At 47.1% G+C, this 24,546-nt stretch overlaps 1 protein-coding gene across 1 annotated transcript in view; it reads left to right on the forward strand.

Annotated features, from left to right (window-relative positions):
• Positions 1–24,546, forward strand: part of LOC132471020 (plexin-A1-like) — a 162,312-nt gene that overhangs the window by 91,484 nt on the left and 46,282 nt on the right. The window contains 3 exon segments of the mRNA XM_060069984.1: positions 11,308–11,442; positions 11,444–11,509; positions 23,442–23,538. Coding sequence (XP_059925967.1) covers positions 11,308–11,442; positions 11,444–11,509; positions 23,442–23,538 — 298 coding nt within the window.

The following is a 24,546-nucleotide window of genomic DNA, read 5'->3' on the forward strand; positions in this document are numbered from 1 at the left end:
GAATCAAGCCGTGACCCACGATTCTATAATCGAATGCTGGCGAAATGGAAAGCGGTGAACACGAGTGTGTGTCCGCATCTTGAACCATTTCGCTGACTGATTCTCTGGTAATAGTTTACGTGTTTTGTTTCCCTCTGCGGCTGCTCTGGGTTCAGTAAGAATCGGCCCCGATGTGACTCATGCCGTGGGCTTTGATTTCCACACAGACATCCCTCCCTCTGCAATCAATACGCTGCTTAGCCTGATTGGGATTCTCAGTTTGCTTCTCCCGTCGCTCGTAGGAGGACTCTCTCGTTTGCGCTTTCTCTCTTCATGTCGTTTTTGTTGCTGTAAGTGCATGTTTTCTTGTGTCAATCAAAGTTCAGGTGGCGTACTCGGTCCGCCCTGTGGTAATTACCACACAAAGACCTCAAGCAATGCAAAGAGACACACAGATGCACTCCCGCGCACTAGCACACAGACACATACCCCCTCATCATTGGCAGTAACAGTGGAACAGTGATTGCAGATCCACTTATGGAAATCCTGATGCATCTATAGGATATGAATTGTTACATTCTTGTGTAAATAAAGAGCATAATTGTCACAATATGCTTCATGGCCAGAAACCAGCTCAGTGTGGACTTAATCTTCACTTAGACTGCAGCTACACAGCCACAAACTTGATTGGCCATGTATTGTCAGGCATTTGCTCACTAACTGACACACTAGTAGCAAAGGCTGTCTGTCTGTCTGACTGTCAAACTCACAGACTCTTGTGCCAGTGGTGTGACACTGTAGAACTCAGTTTACCATGGCCGGGTACACACACACACACACATTGTAGGTCAGTGTCGCTGAACGTGAAGGGCTTGGTGTTGTCTTGTGTTAGATCACTGTGTGTGTGTGAGACCTTTGTGTGGCTGTCATTGGTTCTTATCTGGACGAAGCTCAGTTGACAGTTCTGAAGAAGAGGTGCTGGGGGAGGCAGGGGCATTATTTATGTCAGTCCACTGCTTTCCCGCTCTTCTCTATCCTCCCATCATCTGTTTTCTCTCTTTCTGCACTGCTTTTGTTGCGGCCTCCCCTCTGTCTCGCTCATCAGCTCGTTCCAACCTTGCCTTTATCCTTGCATCTACAAGCACACCTAGCAACTCTCTCTCTCTCTCTCTCTCTCTCTCTCTCTCTCTCTCTCTCATATATATATATTATTAACCATGGCAGCTAGCGAAGCAGAGGAGAAGTTGTAATGTGGACCAGATGTAGAATGGGAGGGGCCATCCAGGAAATGTTTTTTGGCCATCACGTGAAGTATGTAATGCTCTCTGGGAGAACAACACAATTTAACCAGCCAAAGTCGTCCATTGAGCGGAAGATTAGTGAAGGGAGGCCACAGGGTGGGGGTGAGGTCAGTCAGGTTGCCAGATAGATCCCAGCGGTTCACTGTCACAAACTCCCACAGTGAACTTTTCAAGGAGTGCTTGGCCCTCGTCGAGAAGAGTCATTAATCACCTCTGGGACATCATGTGCTTTTAGTCATGCACGCACGCACACAGACATAGACACACACAAACACACACGCACATACATGAATATCTTCTGTATTTGGTCATTGATAATAACCAACGGTGCATGAGAATGCGACCTGCAACCAAAGAGACGTCTAATTATATAAAGGGTTTCCAAAATCTAGTTTGGACGTAGTTCAGTTGTGCAATGTCACATTGCCCTGCTTTGTGTGTGTGTGTGTGTGTGTGTGTGTGTGTGTGTGTGTGTGTGTGTGTGTGTGTGTGTGTGTGTGTGTGTGTGTGTGTGTGTGTGTGTGTGTGTGTGTGTGTGTGTGTGTGTGTGTGTGTGTGTGTCACATGTTCTCAAGGAGGAAGGTGGGGAAAAAGGGAGAGAGAGATTTGGCGTGTTTCTTTGGTCTCTCTGTCTCTCTCTGTCTGAGATATTGACTATTTCTAACCAAACTGTCCCACAGCCTATCTTCTGCACCCCTCCGTTGCTGCCCTTGTTTTCTCCTTTAGTTTTGACATGATACAGAGTGCCTAGGGCAGCACATATGCAAGCACACACGCACACACACAGAAGAAAAGGAACGAAAGATTTCCCTAGCTGAAAATTTGAAAGCAGCACCTGGCAACCAGCATTAATCCCGCCAAGAGAAGGCAGGGAATGCATAAAATTGTTTCCGTTCTAGAAAGAACTGCCTTGGCCAACAGAAGACTGCACATCTTCCCTTTCAGAAGTAAGCCATTGAGCCTGATGTATAGCATCCAAGGACAGCCTCGGATTCATACCGACTGAAAAAGGAATACAATGGGAAGTAATGTTGCTTATATGGCGCGTGTTACATTACATGTACATTTTAAGGGCAATTTGAGCTCTCTCATTGGAAGATAGCCTAATTGGTGAAAGAGGAAGAAAACAACTTTAAGCTGAAATGACATTGAAAGAGCTTTTATGAGGCAGTTGAGCTGTATGTGAAGAAGAGGACAAATTCCCTGCAGGGCTGTGTTATTCTCGCTGTAATCCTCTGCCAATCAGAAAAGGCCTGCACATTGTGCGTGTAGGTCATTTGAGCATAAGCAACACCCTAATGTAAAGCACTAATTTAAAGGCTGCGATGCATGCATATGGTCTTGTGCCCTTACCAACACGTGCATATGGAATATTGTGACATGATGGATTAGTGTGTGTGTGTGTGTGTGTGCATGTGCGTGCATTTTTCTGTGTGTGTGTGTGTGTGTGTGTGAGTCAAGTCACATGTCCCGGTGGTTTAATTATTCAGGCTGTATTAAATCTTCATTTCCACAACCCTCACTGTCTGCCTGCCTAATGGAGAATACAGATGAATATTGCATTCTTACCACCAACCGTGTATGCGTTTGGAGAAAAGTACGAGATAGAGCGCATGAAACGGAGAGAACAGGGGGGGAAAGATTTATGCAGAGTCACTGAGAGAAAGAGTGATGAAGATGGATAGAAATGTGAATATGTTTGCTCTGAATAAGTAAGCTCCGAGTTGGAATAAAAGAGTTAGGATGAAAAAGCAATGAGGGGAAGAGCAAGAGGCAGAAATGGAGGAAGTCAAACGGGGAGAGACTGCCAGCAAGGTGGAACAGAGAGGCGGGGAAGAAATACACGAGGAAGGATTCCTGTGTATGGTGTTTACATTATGGGCTACCTCATACAAGGCCAAACAGCTTGCTGTCATGGCAACTCCCTCCCTACAAGCCGTTACGATGCCTCGGCCCATTATCCATACGAGCAGTGATCGAAATGAATCCAATTAACCCCATTACGTATACAGGCTCTTTGTCCAGAGGCATTTATGTTTTTCATAACCATACACAATATAGTATTGATTGGATTTGTTTTGATGTAATTCATTTGTACTACTCTGGATTATTTTATTTTCTTACCGGCTCAGAATCCATTGAGTGGACATGAAGGTCCCCTTTGAAGGTATAGTTCCTGGGGGGACAGGGGGGGACGTGTTGATGTCATTTGGGGAACTATGCATCCCGGGAGTCGCTGCTGAACCCTAACAAGAGGGGCTCTTTGTGCTGCTCGACTGGCGAACAAAAGACAGGACTTTAAAATTTTTTTTTTACAGTATTCTTTTTGGGATTATGCTGTTTTTATTACAGTGCACATATAGTGTTGACATAGTCATTCTGTACGAGTCGCATAAAACTAACTAGGGGCATGAATTAAGTTCTTACAATTGGTTGTTCTATGCGTTTTTGTTGACTAATGCTTTGATGCCATGGTGCACAGTGCAATAAAATATGAACACCAAATTGTCGTTCATTTCCTAACAAACGTCAACTTCAGTTTGACACGCACCATTCCCATGGTGCCCCGCTGTGCCGGTACCCACAATGCAGCAGTGGTATCCATGAGGTGGCGAGGAGATAAGGCTCCGCGGTTCTCTCTCTTGAAACGAGGGGAGTGTGTTCAGAGGGCTGGTGAGAGGGACAGGGTGTGATGGCTGCTGACGTATCATTTATAGACTGGTGGCATGGACGGCTGTTGTTCTTACTACTTGTTTTTGGTTTGGCGTTGACAAGTATCCATAAGGTAAAAAAAAAAACTGAATGGCAAGATGTATAGTTGTACATATATGTGTGTGTGTATATATATCTCACATATTTCTCCATGCTGCATTGTTTTACAGCATCTCGTTGTCTCTGACTCGGGAATAAACCCTGTATGTTTGACAGCTTCCTTGTATGTCACCAATGAGGGATTGGAAGATGCAATAATCATATGCAAGTCTGGAAACATCAAAGCTGTGTGTGATTGTGTGTGTGTGTTTGTGTGTGACAGAACCTATATCTTTGATGGGAGCATTCCCACTCGCCCCTTCGTAAAGCCTTCATAATCAACACTGAATAACATTCTTACACACACGCACACACTCCCCAGCATTCTTTTCAGAATTCCAATTCTTGTCTCTCTCTCTCGCTCTCTCTCTCTCTCTCTTTCTCGCTCGCTCATAGCGTGAGCGAGGTGAGTGGGCGGACAATCTCCCAGTCCCTTTCAAGGTCCACTGTACCCTTTCCTCCAGCTGCCTCTGTGTTCCTCTGCATCTTGTTTCCTTATTAAGTCCTTCCACTCTTTCTTCTCCTCCTCAAAGCCTCTCCCTCCCATCTTACTCTTTTTTGTTCAACTTGTCTCTCTCTGTCTCGCTAGCTCCTCTCTGTGTCCCTGGCGCTCCATCTCATTTCCACTGTAAACGCTTTCTGATTGGTCACAGCCGTTTTCCTCCTGACTTCTGCCTGCTAATGAGCCTGGCGCGCACAAACGCACACACGCGCACACACACTTTATTTTTCTCTCTCTCGTGATCCACTCACTCACTCACTCACTCACTCACTCACTCACTCACTCACTCACTCACTCACTCACTCACTCACTCACTCACTCACTCACTCAAAGCAACAGCAATCCCTGCTCAGTTTACCATACACGGGATCTCCTCTGCCCGTTCCCGTTGCACCAGGACTCGGCTCCTACACAAGAATACCTCACTGGCGCGATCAACATTTTAATCTCATTTCCCCCATCCAACCGTTTGTTCTCCGCAGCATGCTTTAGGAGCGTATGCATTAGATTCTATAATGGGGGGATTGGGGGGCTGGTGTCATTGAAATCAGGCCACTCGCTCTTCCGATAAGCGTCTCCAACAACCCGCCCCGCGCGGCTGCTGACACTACGTCGATATCATGCGCTCTTTCGCCACCATACAATATGTATGAAGTCACATTAGCGTAAGGTAGTAGAATCAACCCAATGACATGTCTGTAGCTGCCCTCTTTAATCTTTCATGTGTGATGATTCGGGGGAGGGGGTAGGGTGAATAATAACGGGGTGCTTAGCAAAAGTGTTTTAGATCGGACAACTTCTGGTCAAAAGGCCACACAGGGCTCTGTGATAATGTTTAATGTCGGACCACCGCTGTGGCAAAGCCTGGATCAGGGAGAGGCAGGTAGACAAGCAATGTCGTGTGTGTGTGTGTGTGTGTGTGTGTGTGTGTGTGTGTGTGTGTGTGTGTGTGTGTGTGTGTGTGTGTGTGTGTGTGTGTGTGTGTGTGTGTGTGTGTGTGTGTGTGTGTGTGTGCTGAAGGGGAATGGGGTGGGTCATTTGTGCTAGTGAGGCTAAGATATTCCCTCTATATTCACCCTACTCAGGTCCATGACAGACACACTCATACACACACGCATGCATCCTCTCATCCAACTCCTCAGTGACCAAACCATGAACAGCCACCTCCCCTCTCCCCCACATCCCACTCTGCCCATCCAACCCCCCTGGTGTCCCCACTGCTCCCCCGGATTGCTTTACTTCATTATTTAACGTGTTATTCTCCACACACACACACACACACACACACACACACACACACACACACACACACACACACACACACACACACACACACACACACACACACACACACACACACATCAGGACCTCCCCTCCCTCCCTGATCTACAGTCCTCACATCACAGAGCTGGTAATTAATTATGGATGGACTGTGGGAAGTCATGGTGTGGGGGTTGGGGGGGAGGGGGGGAGGGTCTGTCTTTAGTTAAAAACAAAAGAGGTCCAGAATCCTCATTGAGAATGCATGGTGTTTTTGGGGCTTTATTAATTTATATCTTGTCAGCCGTACGATGATCAGGCCCTCTGAAGTCTGTTTGGCTTTTGGAGACAGTTATTTATTTATATGAGTCATTTTATCTGTCTCTCTTGTTCCACTTTCCTTTTTTTTTTCCTATATTTTTTTTAATTCCCTTGCCTTCATCATTTCCACGTGCATGTGATGTGCATGGTCACACACACACACACACACACACACACGCGCACACTCAGGCACACACAGGCACGCACACACAGGCACACACAGGCACACACATGCACATGCACACACAGGCACACATGTACACACGTACACACAGATACACACACACGCACACACAACGGCACATACACAGGCACGCAATCTGCTCAACCAACTCATTATCTTCTCTGGGCGGATGTTAAAAGGTGTTTGCTCACCTGCGAATAAAGATTATCTTATCCGCCCATTTCTTTCCCCATTTTCTTTCCACGGAGCGTGAGCTAGGGGGGGGGGTGAATCTGCAGCGTGGCATCAGACATCAGAGTGAATGGCAAATGAGGGAGGGGGTATTTCTGAAAGCGCGGCTGACCTAGAATGACAGCTGCACGCCAGGGAGGAGGTGCGTGGCGGCGCCCCATCAGCCAGCTCAATCACCCGGGCGTCTGCCACCACAATGTTGCGCCCCAATTTAGGTCAAAGTCCCACCGAAACAGTCACATCGTTGGCACTGAACGACAGCACAGCGACGGCTCGTTTGCAGCCTGTGTGACACGGTGCCAAAGCACGAGAAACATCAAATAGAAAACGGGTTGTTGAGTGAAAGAAATAACTTTATTGACATTTTTCGTGTTGACAGTGAGCTGAGTTTTGTGATGAGCGACTTTGTCTTCAGAGTTGAAAGTACCGCGCCCACCAACACGTGTTGTGTGCGTCTAATGTGTGTGTGGATGGTAATGGGTAGGACCCTCGTTGTGAGGAGGTAGTGCCTGTAGGCGGCACAGCCAGCAGGGAGAAACAAACAGAGGTAAGGAAAACCTTCTGGCAGTATGGGAGGGGTACAGGAAGGGGACTTGGAGGTCGCTTGCTTTGCGCGAACAACACACACAGGTGCGCACACACGTGCGCACAACACACACACACACACCTGGGTACACTTACTATGAACCAATCAACCTATGTTTGTTTAGCTCTCGTGCTTTGTTTACTTAACTTTTCCGCTATTGGCAAGGATCGGAGCTGAACAAATTGTTTGGTATTTGGAGGTAACAGCTCCTAGCTGTAGTACAGGAAATACCTGCAACTGTGAAGGAAATGCAAAGTGAACAATCAATTGGAATAAGTGATGTTTTTAATGTGTAAATTTCCGCCCTGTGGTGGATCCACATAGAGTAAAGGGTTTAATTCATAAATCCACTCTCTTTGAGTGAATGCTTAGTCCCAATGGCATCAAACTGCGGTTGTTTCACCGGAGAGTGAAGTTCAAGTGCTCCTTGTGATTGTAGGACTTGGCACACAGGAAGTACCTCCCCCTGGGAGTTGTGGGTAAAAGGGGGGGGGGGGGGGGGGGGGGACGTGAGTGCTAACCCAGCCACCCTGCGGTCAACCTGGAATCTCACACACACACACGCACACACAAAGATACTCTCTGACATACACACTTCCGGAAATTCCATCAGGATGGACTTTCATGTGGCCCAAAAAAGAAAAGAAAAAAATTCACTAGATGAAATGAAATTTAAGAAAGCTCCCTTTAAAAAAATGGTTAAATGGAGTGTAAGAGGAACTCACTCTGGGCTTCAAACAAATCCCTCTGGTGCCGTATTGTTTAAATGTGCTCAGGAGTTCGTAGCCCTAATGCATGCTTTGAACTGTTTTGGCACCTGTCACGAACGCTGAGGAGATCGTCGTCCCCATAGGGAGCGTTTCAACATCCCTTCATTGCTGTCAATTCACCCGGTCCTTTTCATCTCTTTTTTATTCTACCCTCTTCTTCCATCCCCTTCTCCTGCTATCTACTCAGAACTATGTTCTCTCTGCCTGTGTCAGTCCGTCTGTCTGTCTGTATCTGGGGATGGGGGGGGGCGGTACATGCCCCATCTTCTTCTCTGGAAATAATGGTCTCTTGAAGTTGGCACCAGTGCTCCCGTTCGTTCCTTCACCTCTTCCACTTCCTGTCTTAGCCCCTCTCGTGGAGCTTTGCTTCCTGCTGTACTTTTATTTCTGTCTCCGGTGTAGTCATCATCATCTATCCTTGTGTATATCAAGCCATGCCATGACGACACTGCTACACAGGAAGACAGGTTTCAGCCTCTTCCTCTGAACACACCCAGGAACCACCCTACTTCTGGGAAGCCTTTTCATGGAGAACATAATTGCTAGTCATTCACGTGCGCGTTCTCTCTCTTCTTTATACAAGTAACAATTGCAAGGGAGGAGAAGAGACACGTGGACATGCTGTTTATCGCCAGTCGTCTCGCCCAGGGTCTGTCACGGCAGCTGTGGTTCACGTGTACTTTTTTATTTCCTTGCTTTTTCTTACACTGACTTATCTTGGCATGTTGGAGGACGTGACGGACAGACTCGGGGCGCTCTGGAAAGATAAGTTCCAGCTAGAAGGAAGGATGAGAAGCAGGCAGTCGAGGTGACGTCAGTTTGATACAGGGATGAATAAAACATTTGGTTTGCAACTGGTTGCAACTCGCTTCAAACCCTGGGACAGAATCCCTTGAAGGCATGTAAAATGCAATTTCCAATGTGAAATTATTCAGTCAGTGTACAAGTCCCCAATACTATTTATAAACATCTATACTGCACATGGACTGTTAAAAAAGGGACACTTCGCTAAGTTTGTATTTTGTTTTCTTTGAGAAAAGCTATTTTTCTCCTGTGAAGCCAGATGACTTTAGCTCAAATCAATCCTCTTTCTCTGTTTTTTTCCCTTTCTTTCTATCGCTCCATCTCCCTCTACATCAATGTCCTGGCCTTGCTCCAGGCAGTTAATGAAGTACGAAGTTGTCGGGAAGGCCTTGGTGTGTGTGTGTGTGTGTCTGTGTGTGTCTGTGTATCCAAGCCATTTACGGGCACACGCCAGTAAACGATAGAGGGATGGATCAATAAAGATATAAAAAAGAGGGGATAAATAAATGAGACTGACTTTTTTTAAATTGAAACCATCTCATGCTTCTTCTTTGTCTATCAACCCCCATTCTTTCCTTTCCAGCACATCCGTATTTCTGTCCTTAACCCCCCCACCCAAACTCCCACCTCCAGTGCAGTTCATTATATATCTTGGTGTTTGTTGCCTGCGGTTACCTCCAGTATTCCCTCTTCTCATTATCTTCCCAGGTCTGTATGTATGTATGTATTGTGTGTATCTGTGTGTGTGTGTGTGTGTGTGTGCCCATGACACGACGAGGGGCTAAGCCAGCTAATGAACACACACAGCAGCAGCATTGTGTTCAGCCCCCTACCCCCGCGGAGACGGACCCCAGTCTCTAATGTACAGCTGAGGAGAGACGGAGACGGGCGTGCTGGGGGTGGGGTAGTACCATACAACACGCCGCGGCAGCACCATGGGACACCTACAGCGAGCTAGCTGGCTATTAGCCAGCGAGACATTGGGTCCCAACACACAACAGGTGTAGGACCAGTGTGTGCTGGGAAGGCATGGTGAAGGGGCAGTGTGAATATTTTATAAGCAGGGCGTGAACCAGCGTCCTCCCACTACCTCAAGTGGGTTGTTACCTGCTCCTCTGGTGCTGGGGTACCGCCTCCTCACTGCTGGGTACTCCATGTTGTTCCTGGAAGCTTGAGTTGTGTCAAGGCGGCCGGCCTGAGTGGCTAGATTGCATGAGCTGCATGTCCCCCCCCCCTTTATTCATAATTGAATGGCATGGCCTTTGTTTATAGCTGCCTATGTTATCTGTGTTTCCCCCTAATGCCTTGGAGATTGCACCGTGGCCAAATTTAACATAAACTCTCTCAGCCGACCTCATTTATTATAGAGCACACACACACACACACCCAGACACCCGAACACACTCCTTTGGACAAAAAACGACCCAGACCTCTGTGAAATAATATCAATGCAGAAATTGTACGCTTTGCTCATAAATTAACACACCCACACCCACACCCAAAACATACACAGACACAGTCACACAGACACACAGACACTGGGACACACAGACACTGGGACACACGCACCAATGGGCACACACAGACACACACAGACACACACACTCTCTCATACTCTCATACTCTTTATTCACCAATTTATAACATTGACAAACACTCCAGGGCGGAGGAATTAGCAGATGGGCCTGCTTCCAAGATAAGCTGGTCAGCCCAACTGACCTCGCCTCACACACATAAAAACGTAGCTCGGAGCACATTCACAGGCACACTCTGGTCTCCCAGAGCCCCACACTGTGACATAATACACTAGAGTCCATCTGGACTGCCATAACAACGTCGGGCCCATCTTATGAGAGCACTGTTTTTGTGAAGAGAGCGGAAACAATTGTGTGTGTGGTGTGTGTGTGTGTGTGTGTGTGTGTGGGCTCCCAATGCCGAGGGCACTCTAGCGCTCACTTGGTTTTAGGGGAGTTTAACATATGCTGCAAATCACACGGAAAGCCTTTAGCACCTCTACTGGACAAAATGCAGTACTGCAATGTCAATGTCTAGGTTGGGGTTTGTGGGTGACAAATTATGTGACTCATTTTCGGCAGGCCTGGCTCTCCTTTTCCCTCACACTTGGATATCCTGCTGCAGGATCGTTTAGCGGCAGGGTGTTCCATTTTCAGCCGAGAGACACCGGGTTTGATTGTCCGAAATCTGCCATCCAACTCGTTAAGCCTATCTTTAAAGCGTAACTTACTGAACCCCCATTTTCAGCTCCAATTCGAACACTGACATTTAAAAAAAAGATATTTTGGGCTCAGAGTTCAAGGAAATGTTATACTCGTGGCTCCGACAAACGGCTACTTTGATGCTTAATGCCATGTATCTGACCTCACTGTAGTCAGATACATGGTTGCTCGTCATGAAAGGGACTAACGACATAACGACCTTCCAACCTTATTTTTTCATATTTTTCCCCGCCCATCCGTTCTCCACCCATTCCGACCAAAGCAACACGATGAACGACAGTCAGCCCTAAACTTATTCCCCCCCTCTCTTCCCCCCCCCAGGACTGCCCCCAGATCCTGCCCTCCACCCAGATCTACATCCCGGTGGGCGTGACCAAGCCCATCACCCTGGCCGCCAAGAACCTGCCCCAGCCGCAGTCGGGCCAGAAGAACTACGAGTGTGTGTTCCACATCCAGGGGGGAGACGTACAGCGTCACGGCCCTGCGGTTCAACAGCACGTCTATCCAGTGCCAGAAGACCTCGGTGAGTCTGGGAGGTGGGAGAGGAGGTGGGAGGGGAACACATTGAGAATGGGTTAAGCAATCAATCTTTCTATCGCTTGTTATCCCGTGTTGGCCTGTGGATGTCGACCAGGTGACCGGATGCTGGCCTGGTTTCGGAGGGTATGGACTCAGTCTTTTTAAACAACGGCCCCACCCACCATTGCGGGGGGGGCCGGGGGAGGGAGAACATGTTAAGCATTGTACAACATCACAGCTCTGACCCAGCCAGGTCACAAGATGACCCAACACCCTCCCCCCCCCCCCCCCCCCCCACATGGACCTCCAGCTGGTGGTGCTCTATAGACTTTATCGGGGGACTCTTGCTTGCTCTTTGGTTACCATAGATACAATAGAACAATCATGTACCACTTATGGCCCCCAATGTTGATGATAGTGGATGATAAATGGCTGAGGGGGTAATGATGTCATCTAAGCGGGTACAACATATGCAGTTGCATACCGTCCTGGGCTCAATCTGTCTATTAATAAGAGGCTGGTTGATTGATTTATTGATTCCACAACAGCTCATGGATTGGTTTTTTCCCCTGACGACGAAACATTAGCCAATTGTAAATCTGTTAAAACAATGGAATAGCGATATAGGATACATCGGCGTTATAATACTGTCTGTGATGATTCTACCAATACCTTTTGTATTGTGTGTTTATTTAATGGGATGAGGAGTTCACCCCTGGAATGTAGTTTTGATGTTTACTGTAGCCTGCGTGTGTGCATGGGGCCTGAAGTGAGTGCATTTTCTTGCCTCATCTTAGGCTGTGCTTTCTGCAGTAAGGAGCCTGGGCTGTGGTTGACAACTGAGTCTGAGTGCATTTTCCCTGGTGGCATTTGTTAAATGATTGAAGTTGGCATGAAAAGGTAAATTGAATGGATGTTGCAACTGCAAATTTATATTCTATCCAACATAGACTCACATAATATGATGAAAGTAAATAGGCGCTGAACCACCAAATTATTTATTTAATTTTGTAAATATGATATTGATTTTTGCAGAAGCCCGTCTGCATTATTATTGCGCGTGGGCTGAGTGATGTGGAGATGTGTGCCAGATTAACGACCGCTCATGGACATTTTTCATTTTGTCATAAGGAGGGCAGAGTGTGTATTTTCTCACAAGGTGTGTAGATTCTGAAGTTGGTTCCTAGTTGAGAACTAGATTGATCATGTTTACATCTCAACGGTACACCTCTTTATTTCCATCACATTTTTCGCGCTCTCTGTCTCTCTATATCTCTCTCTCTTTCGCTCTCTGTCAGTCAGTCTCTCTTTCTGCCTCTGTCTCTCTCTCTAACAGGGTATATCTCCCGCTCTCTGTCTGTCTGTCTGTCTGTCTGTCTGTCTGTCTGTCTGTCTGTCTGTCTGTCTGTCTGTCTGTCTGTCAGTCTATGTCTAACTCTCTCTCTGTCTCCCTCTCTGTCTCGCTCTCTCTCTCTGTCTCTCGCTCTCTCTCTCTCTGTCTCTGTCTCTCTCTCTCTCACCCTCCGTCCGTCACACTCCATCTCTGTCTCCGTTTCTCCCCATATCTCCCCTGCGTTTCCTCTCCGGTGCTCATTATCTCGGCTGTTGTGCCCTATATCAAGGTACCTCCCCTCGCAACGCCGCGTCTTGATTGGCGGCACCGACGTTATTGATTCGGCTTTAGATCAGAGTGTACTACATGACATTTTAACATGTCAAACACCGGAGCTATTAAGCTAGAGATTAATAGGGGAGGAAGAGGAGAAAAAAGAAAAGAAAAAGAGCCCGTAGCAATTTTTAACTAATTAGCTTTAACACCTTGAAGCGCTTTAAACACTTCTGGCACGTTTAATATGCAACATCCCACCAATTGGGGCTGCCACTTTGTCAACCCCCGGTGAAATAGGAAGACGCGTGCCGGTGGGATTCTACCCCCGCCTCGCCACAACCAGACGGCTCCTCGTCCTCTGTGACGGCATCGGGGGGGGAAAAGGGTCTGACACAGACACCCCGCGCCCCGACGGATAGTCGTTAGGCCGCTGCGCCCGTGCACGGCCAGTTGTTTGTGAACCGAGCGCTAATTAGCTAGGGACCAGCGCTGTTCTCTCTCTGCGGAGACGTCCGTTTGTTATTGACTGTTTATTCTCGCTGCTAGCTAAGTGCAGTCGGCTTCTTCTCCCCACACCCCCACTGCTCATTCCCCACACCACCACCCCCCCCCCTCCCCCCAACAAGAAAAAGAACATCTACATTTCTCAGTTTGACGCCCCGGAAGACATGCTAACAGCAATTACCCTTCAGTTGTCAGCACTTAGTCGCTGTTAGCAATTATCCTTCTGGACTTGACCGCGTCGTCATATTTTAATAAGACACGTAGGCTGCATCAGGTCCACACCAGGGCTTGGTTTAGAAATGAGCGCATGGATTAAAAGGTGCCGGCTGCATTAAGTTTCTATTAAAGCGCGCGCCTCGTTCAGGCTTGAACTTGCGGTTATAATTGCGTTGCATAAATTATTACATAGAGCCCTTTTTATAGCTCATTACGTGGTATTTCAAAAGAATGAGCATTTCAAATAATGGTGTGTTCATTTATAGATCATCATAACTCTCCGAAACACGGTGCATGTGCATACACCTCCTGTGTGTGTCCCTGCTTGTAGCGTGTGTTCTGAAAACCGCCAAGTGAATCATGTATGAATCTGCAGGGGGAAAATAGACTTAAGCCCGACACACTCTGCAAAGGCACGGAGCTATATTGATAAGCGCTCATCAGTGTGTGTGTGTGTGTGTGTGTGTGTGTGTGTGTGTGTGTGTGTGTGCGCTAACAGACACCCTTTCAAATGCCTTGGGCGATGTATCGTGATTGTGTGTGTGAGTCCTTCAGTGCCAATAGCTATTGCTGAGAGACTACAGGGGTCCATTCTAATCAATGGTGTAAACACACGGTGTTAATCCCTATTTTAGCCTCTTCTCTCTGATACACACACATAGACATGGGGTGCAGTGGTGTTGTCCACCATCCCCAGACACTCTTTAATGGCTATAAGACTATAGCATTAGAAAACATCTTAAATCACTGGGGGTAACGCCTTTACTCAAACGGCTGCAAATGGAGATGGAAGAAGGTGAGAGGGTGAGAAAATGGAAGCAAAAATTGGAAAGAGAGGGAGACAAAGAGAAACAGAGTGATGAATAGGAAGAGAGTGGTCAAGAGAGACGGAGAGTGATAAAGAGAGAGAGAGCATGAGGGAGAGACTGGCAGGAACAAAGGAAAGAAGAGAGGGGTTGTTTTAAGGGACTGAACCCTTGTGACGAAAAACGCATCTCCCCAAGCCCCGGTTCCCCCATTCTGGAATAATGCAATCACAGCATTCAATGGACCAGATTTATTTTTTGATTTGTCTCATGAATAACAGAATATCAATGGCTGGCTCATGTTCTGTATCCAGTTTCCCCACACAGTACTCCTTTTACATTGAAAGGCCCATCTCAGTTCTCCTGTATAGTAACCCCTGACAGGACACTGTCAATATCAGACCCTATGTGACACACATGATATAGGATACTGTAACATTAGCTCCATGCTAACCTTGTTTGGTATTGGCTGTCCATATCCGCTAATGGGAGAAATAGTGCCCCTATGGTACTCCTATATTGTGTTACTCTACTTGTACTGACTTATTCTAAAAGGCGAGACAAGTGAATCACAAGAGATAAAGAGAGAAGAGTTCAGCTGAGCGAGAAATATACAGAATGTGTCTATACATGAAACAAACAAGCCGCTCATAAGATCTTCATGCTAGCGCTTGCATGATATGTTAACACAGAAACCATTTATTTAATACTGTAGTCAACAGACAAGCTTGCATCAGTCTTACAGCAAAACCAACAAGTACATAAACTCAACTAAACAGAATGCTTATCAAATTGAAATGCTCAGTCTAAAATAATAGATGTTGACGCAATGTCTGCAATGTGTACCACAAACCACTTTTTTAATGTTTGATGTTTGAAATTTGTCTAATGTTGCATATGATGCAAATCCAACAATCCTCCCAAGTGCCCAAGTCTCCATTTCTCTTAAAACATTCAGAAAACTGGCCCTGTGTGGTGTTGCATATCTGAAGAATATTGTACAGGATTGTTTCTCCACACAGACTAGTTAAGAGCCCTTGTTGTAGACTAGATTGCTGCAGACAGCTCTGCCAGCCTCTGGTTTAGCTGGGGGACTCACTCAAAACCCATAGCAGGACTACGCATATTAGTCAATGATAAACATGTGTATCTCCTTTAGGTCTGGTTCAAACTGTTGAACAAGAGTTCAAGGATTCTCGATTCCATTTTATTCTTTCCAGTCGTAGCTTTGAAGGAGTTTCCCCTTACACTACAAAAGATAATCTCATCCCATCTCACTTTCCTTCACAAAGATACATTCAGACTCCAGACATTCACACAGTTGATGTATAAAGTCCAATCTAGGTTGGTTAAAGTGTGGGTAATGTGATCAACTCAGGCAAGCTTTCCCAAGGTCCACTCCAGGATTAAGTGTTGACGAACGAGCGGGCATAGATGCGATGAAGAACCTTGACTTTCCCCGTTGCCAAATGAACCGATATTACAGCTGACAACCATGGACTGCTTGCAGTCTGTCTGGCCGTATGGTTGTGGTTAGCAAAGGTCACCCGCTATACCCAAAACAACAGGCTTCCCGATCCCTTCCTTCCTGTTGGCTGACACTGACCAGACATATTCCCGCTGCGAGGGCCAATCAGAGGCTGAGGTCGAGGCCATGGGCCAATTAGATGCAGAGATCTGGTCTCGGAGCGTGGCGTTGAAAGCCAGAAGGGGGAAGCGAGCTGGTAAACACAGATGCACACAAACGCACCACACCCCAAAGACACAGGGACGCCATGCAGCGCAGGCGGGGTGTGGGGGGGGGGGGAGCAGAAGACGAGGGAGGGAGGGCGGTGGGAAGGGAGGGAAGGGGATAAAAAGTGTGAGAGCGACTGATTGGACGCAGCTGGGAGCTATTTGAAAACCCACAGAAAGAAAGAAAGAAAAAAAAACCTGAAGGGAAAAAAATGTTGAGTTTACTTTTCGGTTTTTTTCTTTCAATCTGGACATTTTGCGTGTTGGGCTCTCTCTCTCTCTCTCTCTCTCTCTCTCTCTCTCTCTCTCTCTCTCTCTCTCTCTCTCTCTCTCTCTCTCTCTCTCTCTCTCTCTCTCTCTCTTTCCTCTGCGCTCAACTTTTTTATTCCATCTCTCCCGTCCATATTCCCCCCACCTCGTATATATTCCTCTTTTCCTCTCCCTCCATGGCGGACGGGAATGAGAGTGGACAGATAATATCAGCGCGAGCCTTACACCATTACCTTCTGTCTGATAAACCAGTTGGCCACTCCATCAGCCCCTCCTCCTCCTCCTCCTCCCCACACACTACCCGTCCCCTCTGTCCCTCCTTTCCAAAGGTGGGGAGAAAGAAAAATAGATGCAAAGGCAGGAGAAGTCTAGTCTGGTACAGGACAGAAGAGTCTTTTTCTTCTCTCTCTCTGTGTGTGTGTGTGTGTGTGTGTGTGTGTGTGTGTGTGTGTGTGTGTGTGTGTGTGTGTGTGTGTGTGTGTGTGTGTGTGTGTGTGTGTGTGTTACTCCAGCAGCTGTTTGATAAGGCCTAGATGGGCTGTATCAGGGGACCTGATGGCATCCAATTAAGGCAGATAAAATGATGATGAATTGCAGTCGGCTCCGGAGATGGACGCTTGTTTGTGTGTGTGTATACGTGTGTGTACATAATGCTCCGGCAAGATTAAGCGCACGCACACACAGACACACAACTGACGGACACAAACGCAATTACAGGGAAGCAAGTTAGCGAGTTCATGTGGATGAGAGGAATATTCAGAGAATAAACAGAGATGTGTTTGTGTGTGCGCGTGCGCGTGCGCATTCATGCCTGCACGTGTATGTGAGAAAGTTATAGAGAGGAAGAGAGGTGAGATTATAATGAGAGCATGTGGCGATGGAAGAATCAGTGAAGGGATGGGTTGGTGTTTTTTTTTCCAGAACAGTCGGGTGCCCTTACTGGGTCTTCAGGAGGGAGGGGTTATTACATGCCACCCCAATCTACTGCCGTCACCCACCGTCCAAGCCGCTTTGTGTCTTTCTGTGTGTGTGTTCTTCAGACAGTGTGGCGCAACTGGCAACGTTTTACAAAAAATTAAACTATGTTCTGGTTTACTATCGACTTTGTACAACTTTTTAAATAGTTTGAGTTTTTCTCCCTTCCCTCGCCACCCTGGACTTATCTGAGCTGACTTAAAAAAAGAAATACATCAAAAAAAAAAAAAGAAAGAAATGCGACTTGGCCCTGAGAGGTACCTGAAACGCATACACAGACAGACACACGCACGCACGCACGTGCGGGGCTCCGCGTGGCGCCGGAGACGGGGCTAATGAGGGGCTGGCTGATGGGCGGTATTGCGCTGGGTGAAGTGGCGCGTGCTACGGTCTGGTCTGGCGTAGCCTGGCACAGTTTAATGAGATATAAACACTGGAGCTGCCACCGCAGTCAGCCACCACACACACTGACAACGCTTTTTAATTGGCCCGCCTGCTCTCTGTGTATATGTGAATATGAGTGTGTGTGTGTGTGTTTGGTGAATATGTTTTGGTGTGTGTGTCTGAATATGTTTTGGTGTGTGTGGGCCGGTACAGTCCTGTGTGGCCAGGCCATTAACCGGCTGACTTGCTGTGGATATATTCCCTCCCTCATGTCTGCTCTTACTCATCTCTCTCAGGCAGACACAACAGGGCACATCCAGTGCTCCACACTGCAATCCCTAGTCTCTCTGTCCATTTATCGCTGTCCCTCTCTCTCAATCTCACAATCTCTGTCTGTCTCTCACTCATTTCTCTCACTCTCTCTTTCCTCTCTTACTCTTTCTCCCGCCTCCTCCGTTTCTCTCTTCTGCATTCTCTCTCCCCCTCCTTTTTCTCTCTCTCTGCCTCTCCCCCACAGACAGGTGAAGACCATCTCTCCCACGCTCTTGTTTCTGCCTAATAAGAATTAATTGGAGTCCTATAAATCAGCATATGGCAGCATCTCTGTCCTCTTCAATCCTCCCTTTCCTCCCCACACTCCATCTCTCTCTCTCTCTCTCTCTCTCTCTCTCTCTCCTCTCTCTCTCTCTCTCTCTCTCTCTCTCTCTCTCTCTCTCTCTCTCTCTCTCTTTCCCCCCCAACCCTATCTTTACATCCAGCTCTGGAGTTTTGCTCTTATGCCCCATCCCTTGGTCCTTTGCTTGTTCTCCCCTTGCGCTTGTGTTTCTTGACCATTTTCTCTCTCTGTCTGGAAATAATAACAGGAGAAGGATTTAGGTGTGTGTGTGGGAAGGGGTTGTGTGTGGATGCGTGTCAGGGGACATTTGTGGTAATGGCAAAAAAAGAATCTGCCTTTCGTACACGTTGAGGTCCAGCAGGCTTATACTAGCTTAATGTGTAGGCTAAAAAATAGGAAACATTGGCTATGGCAGCATTATTTTTTCCCATAAGCCAGCGCTTTTCACCCCCTTCCTCTCTTATTTTGATGGTTGACAAATTAATGTGTGTGTGTGTGTGTGTGTGTGTGTGTGTGTGTGTGTGTGTGTGTGTGTGTGTGTGTGTGTGTGTGTGTGTGTGTGTGTGTGTGTGTGTGTGTGTGTGTGTGTGTGTGTGTTGTCTGGCCGATAAGCTGGGTAACTGGGTCTTGCCCTGCACAATCCTGTTAGCATTAGCGATTAGCGCCATCTAACGGACCACTATTATGACTGGTGGGTAATTCCCTGACCTCACAGACACACAAACACACACCCACAAACACACACCCACACATACCTTCCCTAACATACATACTTACCAGCTATAGTGGGAGGATTAACACTTGATCCTTGATTAGGAGCCTATATCCGCCTCTAGGGTGTGTGTGTGTGTGTGTGTGTGTGTGTGTGGGCGGGGGGAGATTGGGTGGTTCATGGGGACTGTATCGATACTGACATCATCGAAAAAGCTCAACTTTTCTCTGCAGTGTTCCATCCCGGGCCTCTCAGCAAGCGGGCGGACACAGCCCGTCTCTCTGTGTGAGTTATCCAGATGGAGGGAGGGAAGCAAAGGGGGAATGAATATAATGTGTGTTGTATTGTTGGAACATAATTTGTAACACCTGTCATGGTCACCTTGAGAGAGAGAGAGAGGGAGGGAGAGGGGGGGACGGACAGACTGACTGAGAGAGGGCAACAGACGGTGAGAGATTGAGAGACAGATAGACGGACAGACGGAGCAAGAGAGAGACAGAGAGAGAGCGAGAGAGAGATACGGAGAGATAATCCGAGAGAGAGAGAGACAGACAGACAGACAGACAGACAGACAGGCAGAGAGAGATAGACCGAGTGAGAGGGACAGACATTCTCTTGCGGCCCATCCCAGGTAGGCTCGCCCCCCCCAGCCAGTTTGCTATTTTTAGCCCATGTGGGCGCTGAGTGTGCGTCCCACTTCAAGATGACTAATTATTGGGTGGTGACCCCCACATAAGGTACCCCTTGTTCCCCGCTCACCCCCCACAAACACGCCTCTCTCCACACTTTATCCCCTCATCACCAGCACTGATAGCCCAGCTGCTTAGTTAACCACGTGTGTGTGTGCAAATAATCCCTTTATTCCGCTGACGTGTGTGTGTGTGTATGCGTGTGTGTATGCCTGTGTTCCCTGGACGCGCTTGCCTTGTGTAACGAGGCCATTGGGCTATGAAAGTTTAATAAGGGAGCAATGAGAGTAGATGGGTTTTTGGGATCATAAACCCAACCTGTATAGCCCCCCCCCCCCTCTTACACACACACACACACACACACACACACACACACACACACACACACACACACACACACACACACACACACACACACACGTCGCCATTTACACACATTATGACACGCACAAACAGAGGTTCACACACCTGACTAAATATTCATGGTCATGTTGTGTGTGAGAAGTCCCAGCATTTCTCACTGCCCTGGCCCCCAGTGTGTTAATCTTTATGGTCCCAGCTCTGTGTGTGTGTTGTGTGTGTGTGTGTGTGTGTGTGTGTGTGTCCTTGTCTGGTTCCCTGGCTGACTGGGTGGTCTTTGGGTCTGGGAGAGAGCGGTGAGGTAATACAGAGATGGGAAGGAGGGGAGGTTAAGAGTGCATATGTGCCGTGCAGAAGTCAATATGAAAGTCAAACCCTGAGGCAATATGTAACCTTGCTGTTGTTCAGAAACCAGTTTTTTCCCCCTGTGTATGGACTTCAGACACACAGCATGTATAAATGATATGCATGCATTGGAATCAATACTTTTCGTACACACATAAATATTAATATGTATACACATCTAGGAGCATATGCAATGCTCCGGGTGTGATTTCTATTTTGAAAATGCTGCTCTGCTTTTATTATTCATAAATCAAGTGAAGCGTAAGGGTGAGCGAGAGGAGCACATAACGCAACACTAGAAGAGTGAGGAAAAAGAGAGGGAGAAAGGGCGAAGGGAAGAGAGACGAGAACATAACGCAACACTAGAAGATAGAAGAAGCAAGAGAGAGAGAGAGAGAGAGAGAGGCAGGCAGACAGTGTTCGGGTCAAGTCAGACGCGTCAGAAAATAAATTGAAGACGCCAATTTCCCTTAAGCTTCCTGCAGCATAGCTGCCTATAGCCTGGCTCCCGGCCTGTCATACCACGTGTACACAGATGGTGTCACCTGAGTTTCTTATCTACTGTGCCACACTATGCCACGTCTCCCCCTCTCCCTCTATTTCCTCCTTGTCCCGCCTCCTCCTTCTCCTCCTCCTCCTCCTCCTCCCACATTCTCTATCTCACACTTTTATTTTCCTGCTCCTTTGGCTTTGAGCTGAGCCATATATTATTGTTTTCCTTTTCTCGTCACATCATCTCCAGAACACACACATGCAGTTCCCTCTCCCTGTTAAGTAAGTACGAGTGGTCCATTAGGAGTCTGTATCAGTGGAACGGCTTGTAGTTCAACACTTGCTCACTTGATGTATTTACTCACTGGCCACTAGGGTTGGGAATCTAGTGTGTCCCTCAGCTCCTGGATGGAGTGAGAGTTACCTGTTCAATAAGTAATGGCCCCTGAATCAGTAAGAGCACTGAAACACGGGGAAGAGAACCAAACATTAGGGATCGACCACAAAGTAAGTGAGTAAAGGCTGAAAATAAGTGAATTCCTCCGTGGGAAGTCTTAAGACGGGCGCCACAAATTGGATATTGACCTATGCACCGCGATAGGTCTAAAATCGTCCAATCGGAGGATTCATTATGAAAGCATGAAATTAATCAGCCAATCACACATTGACCCGTTTTACCACATTGTTCTCTCATCGGCTAAGGCCCATTTTGGATTTCTTATCGCCCCCACCCCCTACTCTCCCTTTTCTTATCTCAATATGAATGTGCCCACTGTTAACAATGGGACGAGTCCCCCAGTGGAACTGAGTGTGAGGGTCCGATGGTCACGGCTCTCTCGGTCGCAGCAGGCTCCAGCGTGGCTGGGCAGGCAGCCTCGGGCTCCGGGCTCTTTCACTCCGGCTTTATCGTTTCTCTTCTGGAGGGAGGGGGGGAGGGAGGGGGGTGGGGTGAACAGTCTCCCAACCTCGCCTGCTATCCATCACCCCAAGGCCATCTGAGATAGCGGCGGCGATACCGACCGCTACCAGTGCTAGTGAGAGTTAGTGGGCAGTGTTTGATCGACAGGGGGAGTTAAGGGGTAGCACGGCCTATTATCCCTCAGCCGTCACTTCCAATAGGATCGCGGCAGGCGTAGGGAAGGAGGCGGGCACGGCGGTCCAGGGGCTGTTTGGTGTCACATTGAGGAACAGAGAAATGCAGAGGGAGGGATCATGTCTAGCCATGAGTGTGTTTAGAATGTCGCTTTATTTAATCTAATGTATGTTAATGTATGACCCGCCGTGGGACTGCAGATGTAAACTATCCTCTGAATAGCTCTGACATTTCCATAAATGTTTATTAACATGTACGGTCAGTCACATCCACTTATTTTAAGAATGTTAATACGAAAAAACGATATGACACATTTATTTAATTGAAAGGCATTGTTTTTTGCATTGTGTTTATGACTAAGGAATAATAGTGCATTTAAACATGCATGGTGTATTTGTAAACTGAGTGAATGAAGACATGTACCGAGGCAGTCTGATGCAGAAGGCTGCACTTCCTCTGTGACTAAAAAGGGATGCAAGGGAGGATTCTCACGTAAGCCGTGTCTCTCTAAATCCCACCGTCGTTGCCCCCCCCCCTCTCACCTCACAGTATCTCAACCCGTTTAGAGGGAATTCCACCAAGAAGATTCAAACGGATTACACCGACGATGACTCAATTACATTTCAACTCTTATTAGTTTGCGATGCAAAAAAATGAAATTAGACGAGAATACTATTATCTCACGAGCTGTTTATTGCGCTTTGCATTCGTCTCTCGGCTGGAGTGAGTGAGTGAGTCACACACAGTGGAGCGAGGCTGCTGATCTGTTTTAATCTCTTTCTGGCAACACGGCACTGGCTTGTGCCCGGTGTTAAAATCACAATATATATCGGCTTGCTCATCGCTCACCTTTTTATGACCGTTTAACTTCCACCAGGGCCTTGGGCTGTTTTGTTACTGCCTTGTGCTTTTGTCAAATTTCTATCAAAGTACACTTCTTTATCCATATAAATCTGTGTATTCCCCAGTGACAATCTGACCCTGTCTGGCTGGTGGGTTTAATGCCATGCTCTATCAATGGAGCTGAACAGGAAATACTTTGTTGTTTATTGTGTTTTTGTTTCTGTATTTAAAAAGCTGCAAATGAAATCCGTGTTTTAACCTTATTTTTTTTTCTCCTTTTGGTTTCAGTATACCTATGAGGGCAATGACATCAGCGACCTACCAGTGAATCTGTCCGTGGTGTGGAACAACAACTTTGTCATCGACAACCCCTACAACATCAAAGGTAAGCCAAGCCCCCAAATATGCACCAAAAAGGTTCACAATTAAATTGGCTACCCGTGCTATTTGCGGCTGTCGTAATATAATCCAACCAGCCCTAACAAGCTAATCAGAGAAGGAAAACGTCCAATCTAATTTTATTCAGGGTATTGATGACAACCTTTCTATCTACGACTCCCATTTTCCGGTTGTACACTTTCCCTGGTAATCTGATCAACGTTAAACGTCCATTCTGACTGCAATATGTTTGGGTTTGGGTTTTCCTGGCTCTAAAAGCTTTGTTGCAGAACATGCAGCACTTGAGTGTTGTAGCGCCCGGTCGCTGGTTTCCTACCACATAGTGAATCCGTTACAGCGTGACCAGAGGCCCTCCGCCAGCCCCTAACTCCACTATTGATATTCTTGTGTCCGTGGGCAGCACAAACTACTTTGAGCAAATGGTGTGTGAAGCTTCACACATTTAAAACGCTCATTGACATGCCAGTGCTCATAGCCCCACAAACCTGCATGCAGGAAATGAGTTGTTTTTGTTTATAATGTAATGGAGAATATCGGATAATGTACATGATTTAACCCACCATTGTGAGGAGCCGTACTATATACGTGTACAATGTGTGGCCCAGCCAGTGTGCGTCTTTTTCGCAGGCCTACACATGCACCCAGACAAAAGGCCCCTGTGCATAATGATTAAACACGATCACACAGTTCAAGTGAGAACAATAGTGGAGTTCCTTTTGGTTATAATTACTTGTTAGAGTCTGTATAGTGCTTGGCTTATAATTATTGTCATCACTGCAGCGCAGTAGGGAAGCCGAGATGCTATTCTCTCTTTTTGTGAGACGGGATAGCATCACCGACCGCTGGCTGTAGTTTCACACACACACACACACACACACACCCCCACACAGAGACAATATGTTCTCCTTCAGTACAACCATGGTGGCTTTGTAGTGACCATGGTACAGAGTTGGCCTGGGTTATTATTATGCTGCCCTTTTTCTTCCTTCATGTG

The sequence above is a fragment of the Gadus macrocephalus genome, chromosome 13 (genome assembly GCF_031168955.1).
Source record: "Gadus macrocephalus chromosome 13, ASM3116895v1".
NCBI lineage: Eukaryota > Metazoa > Chordata > Actinopteri > Gadiformes > Gadidae > Gadus > Gadus macrocephalus.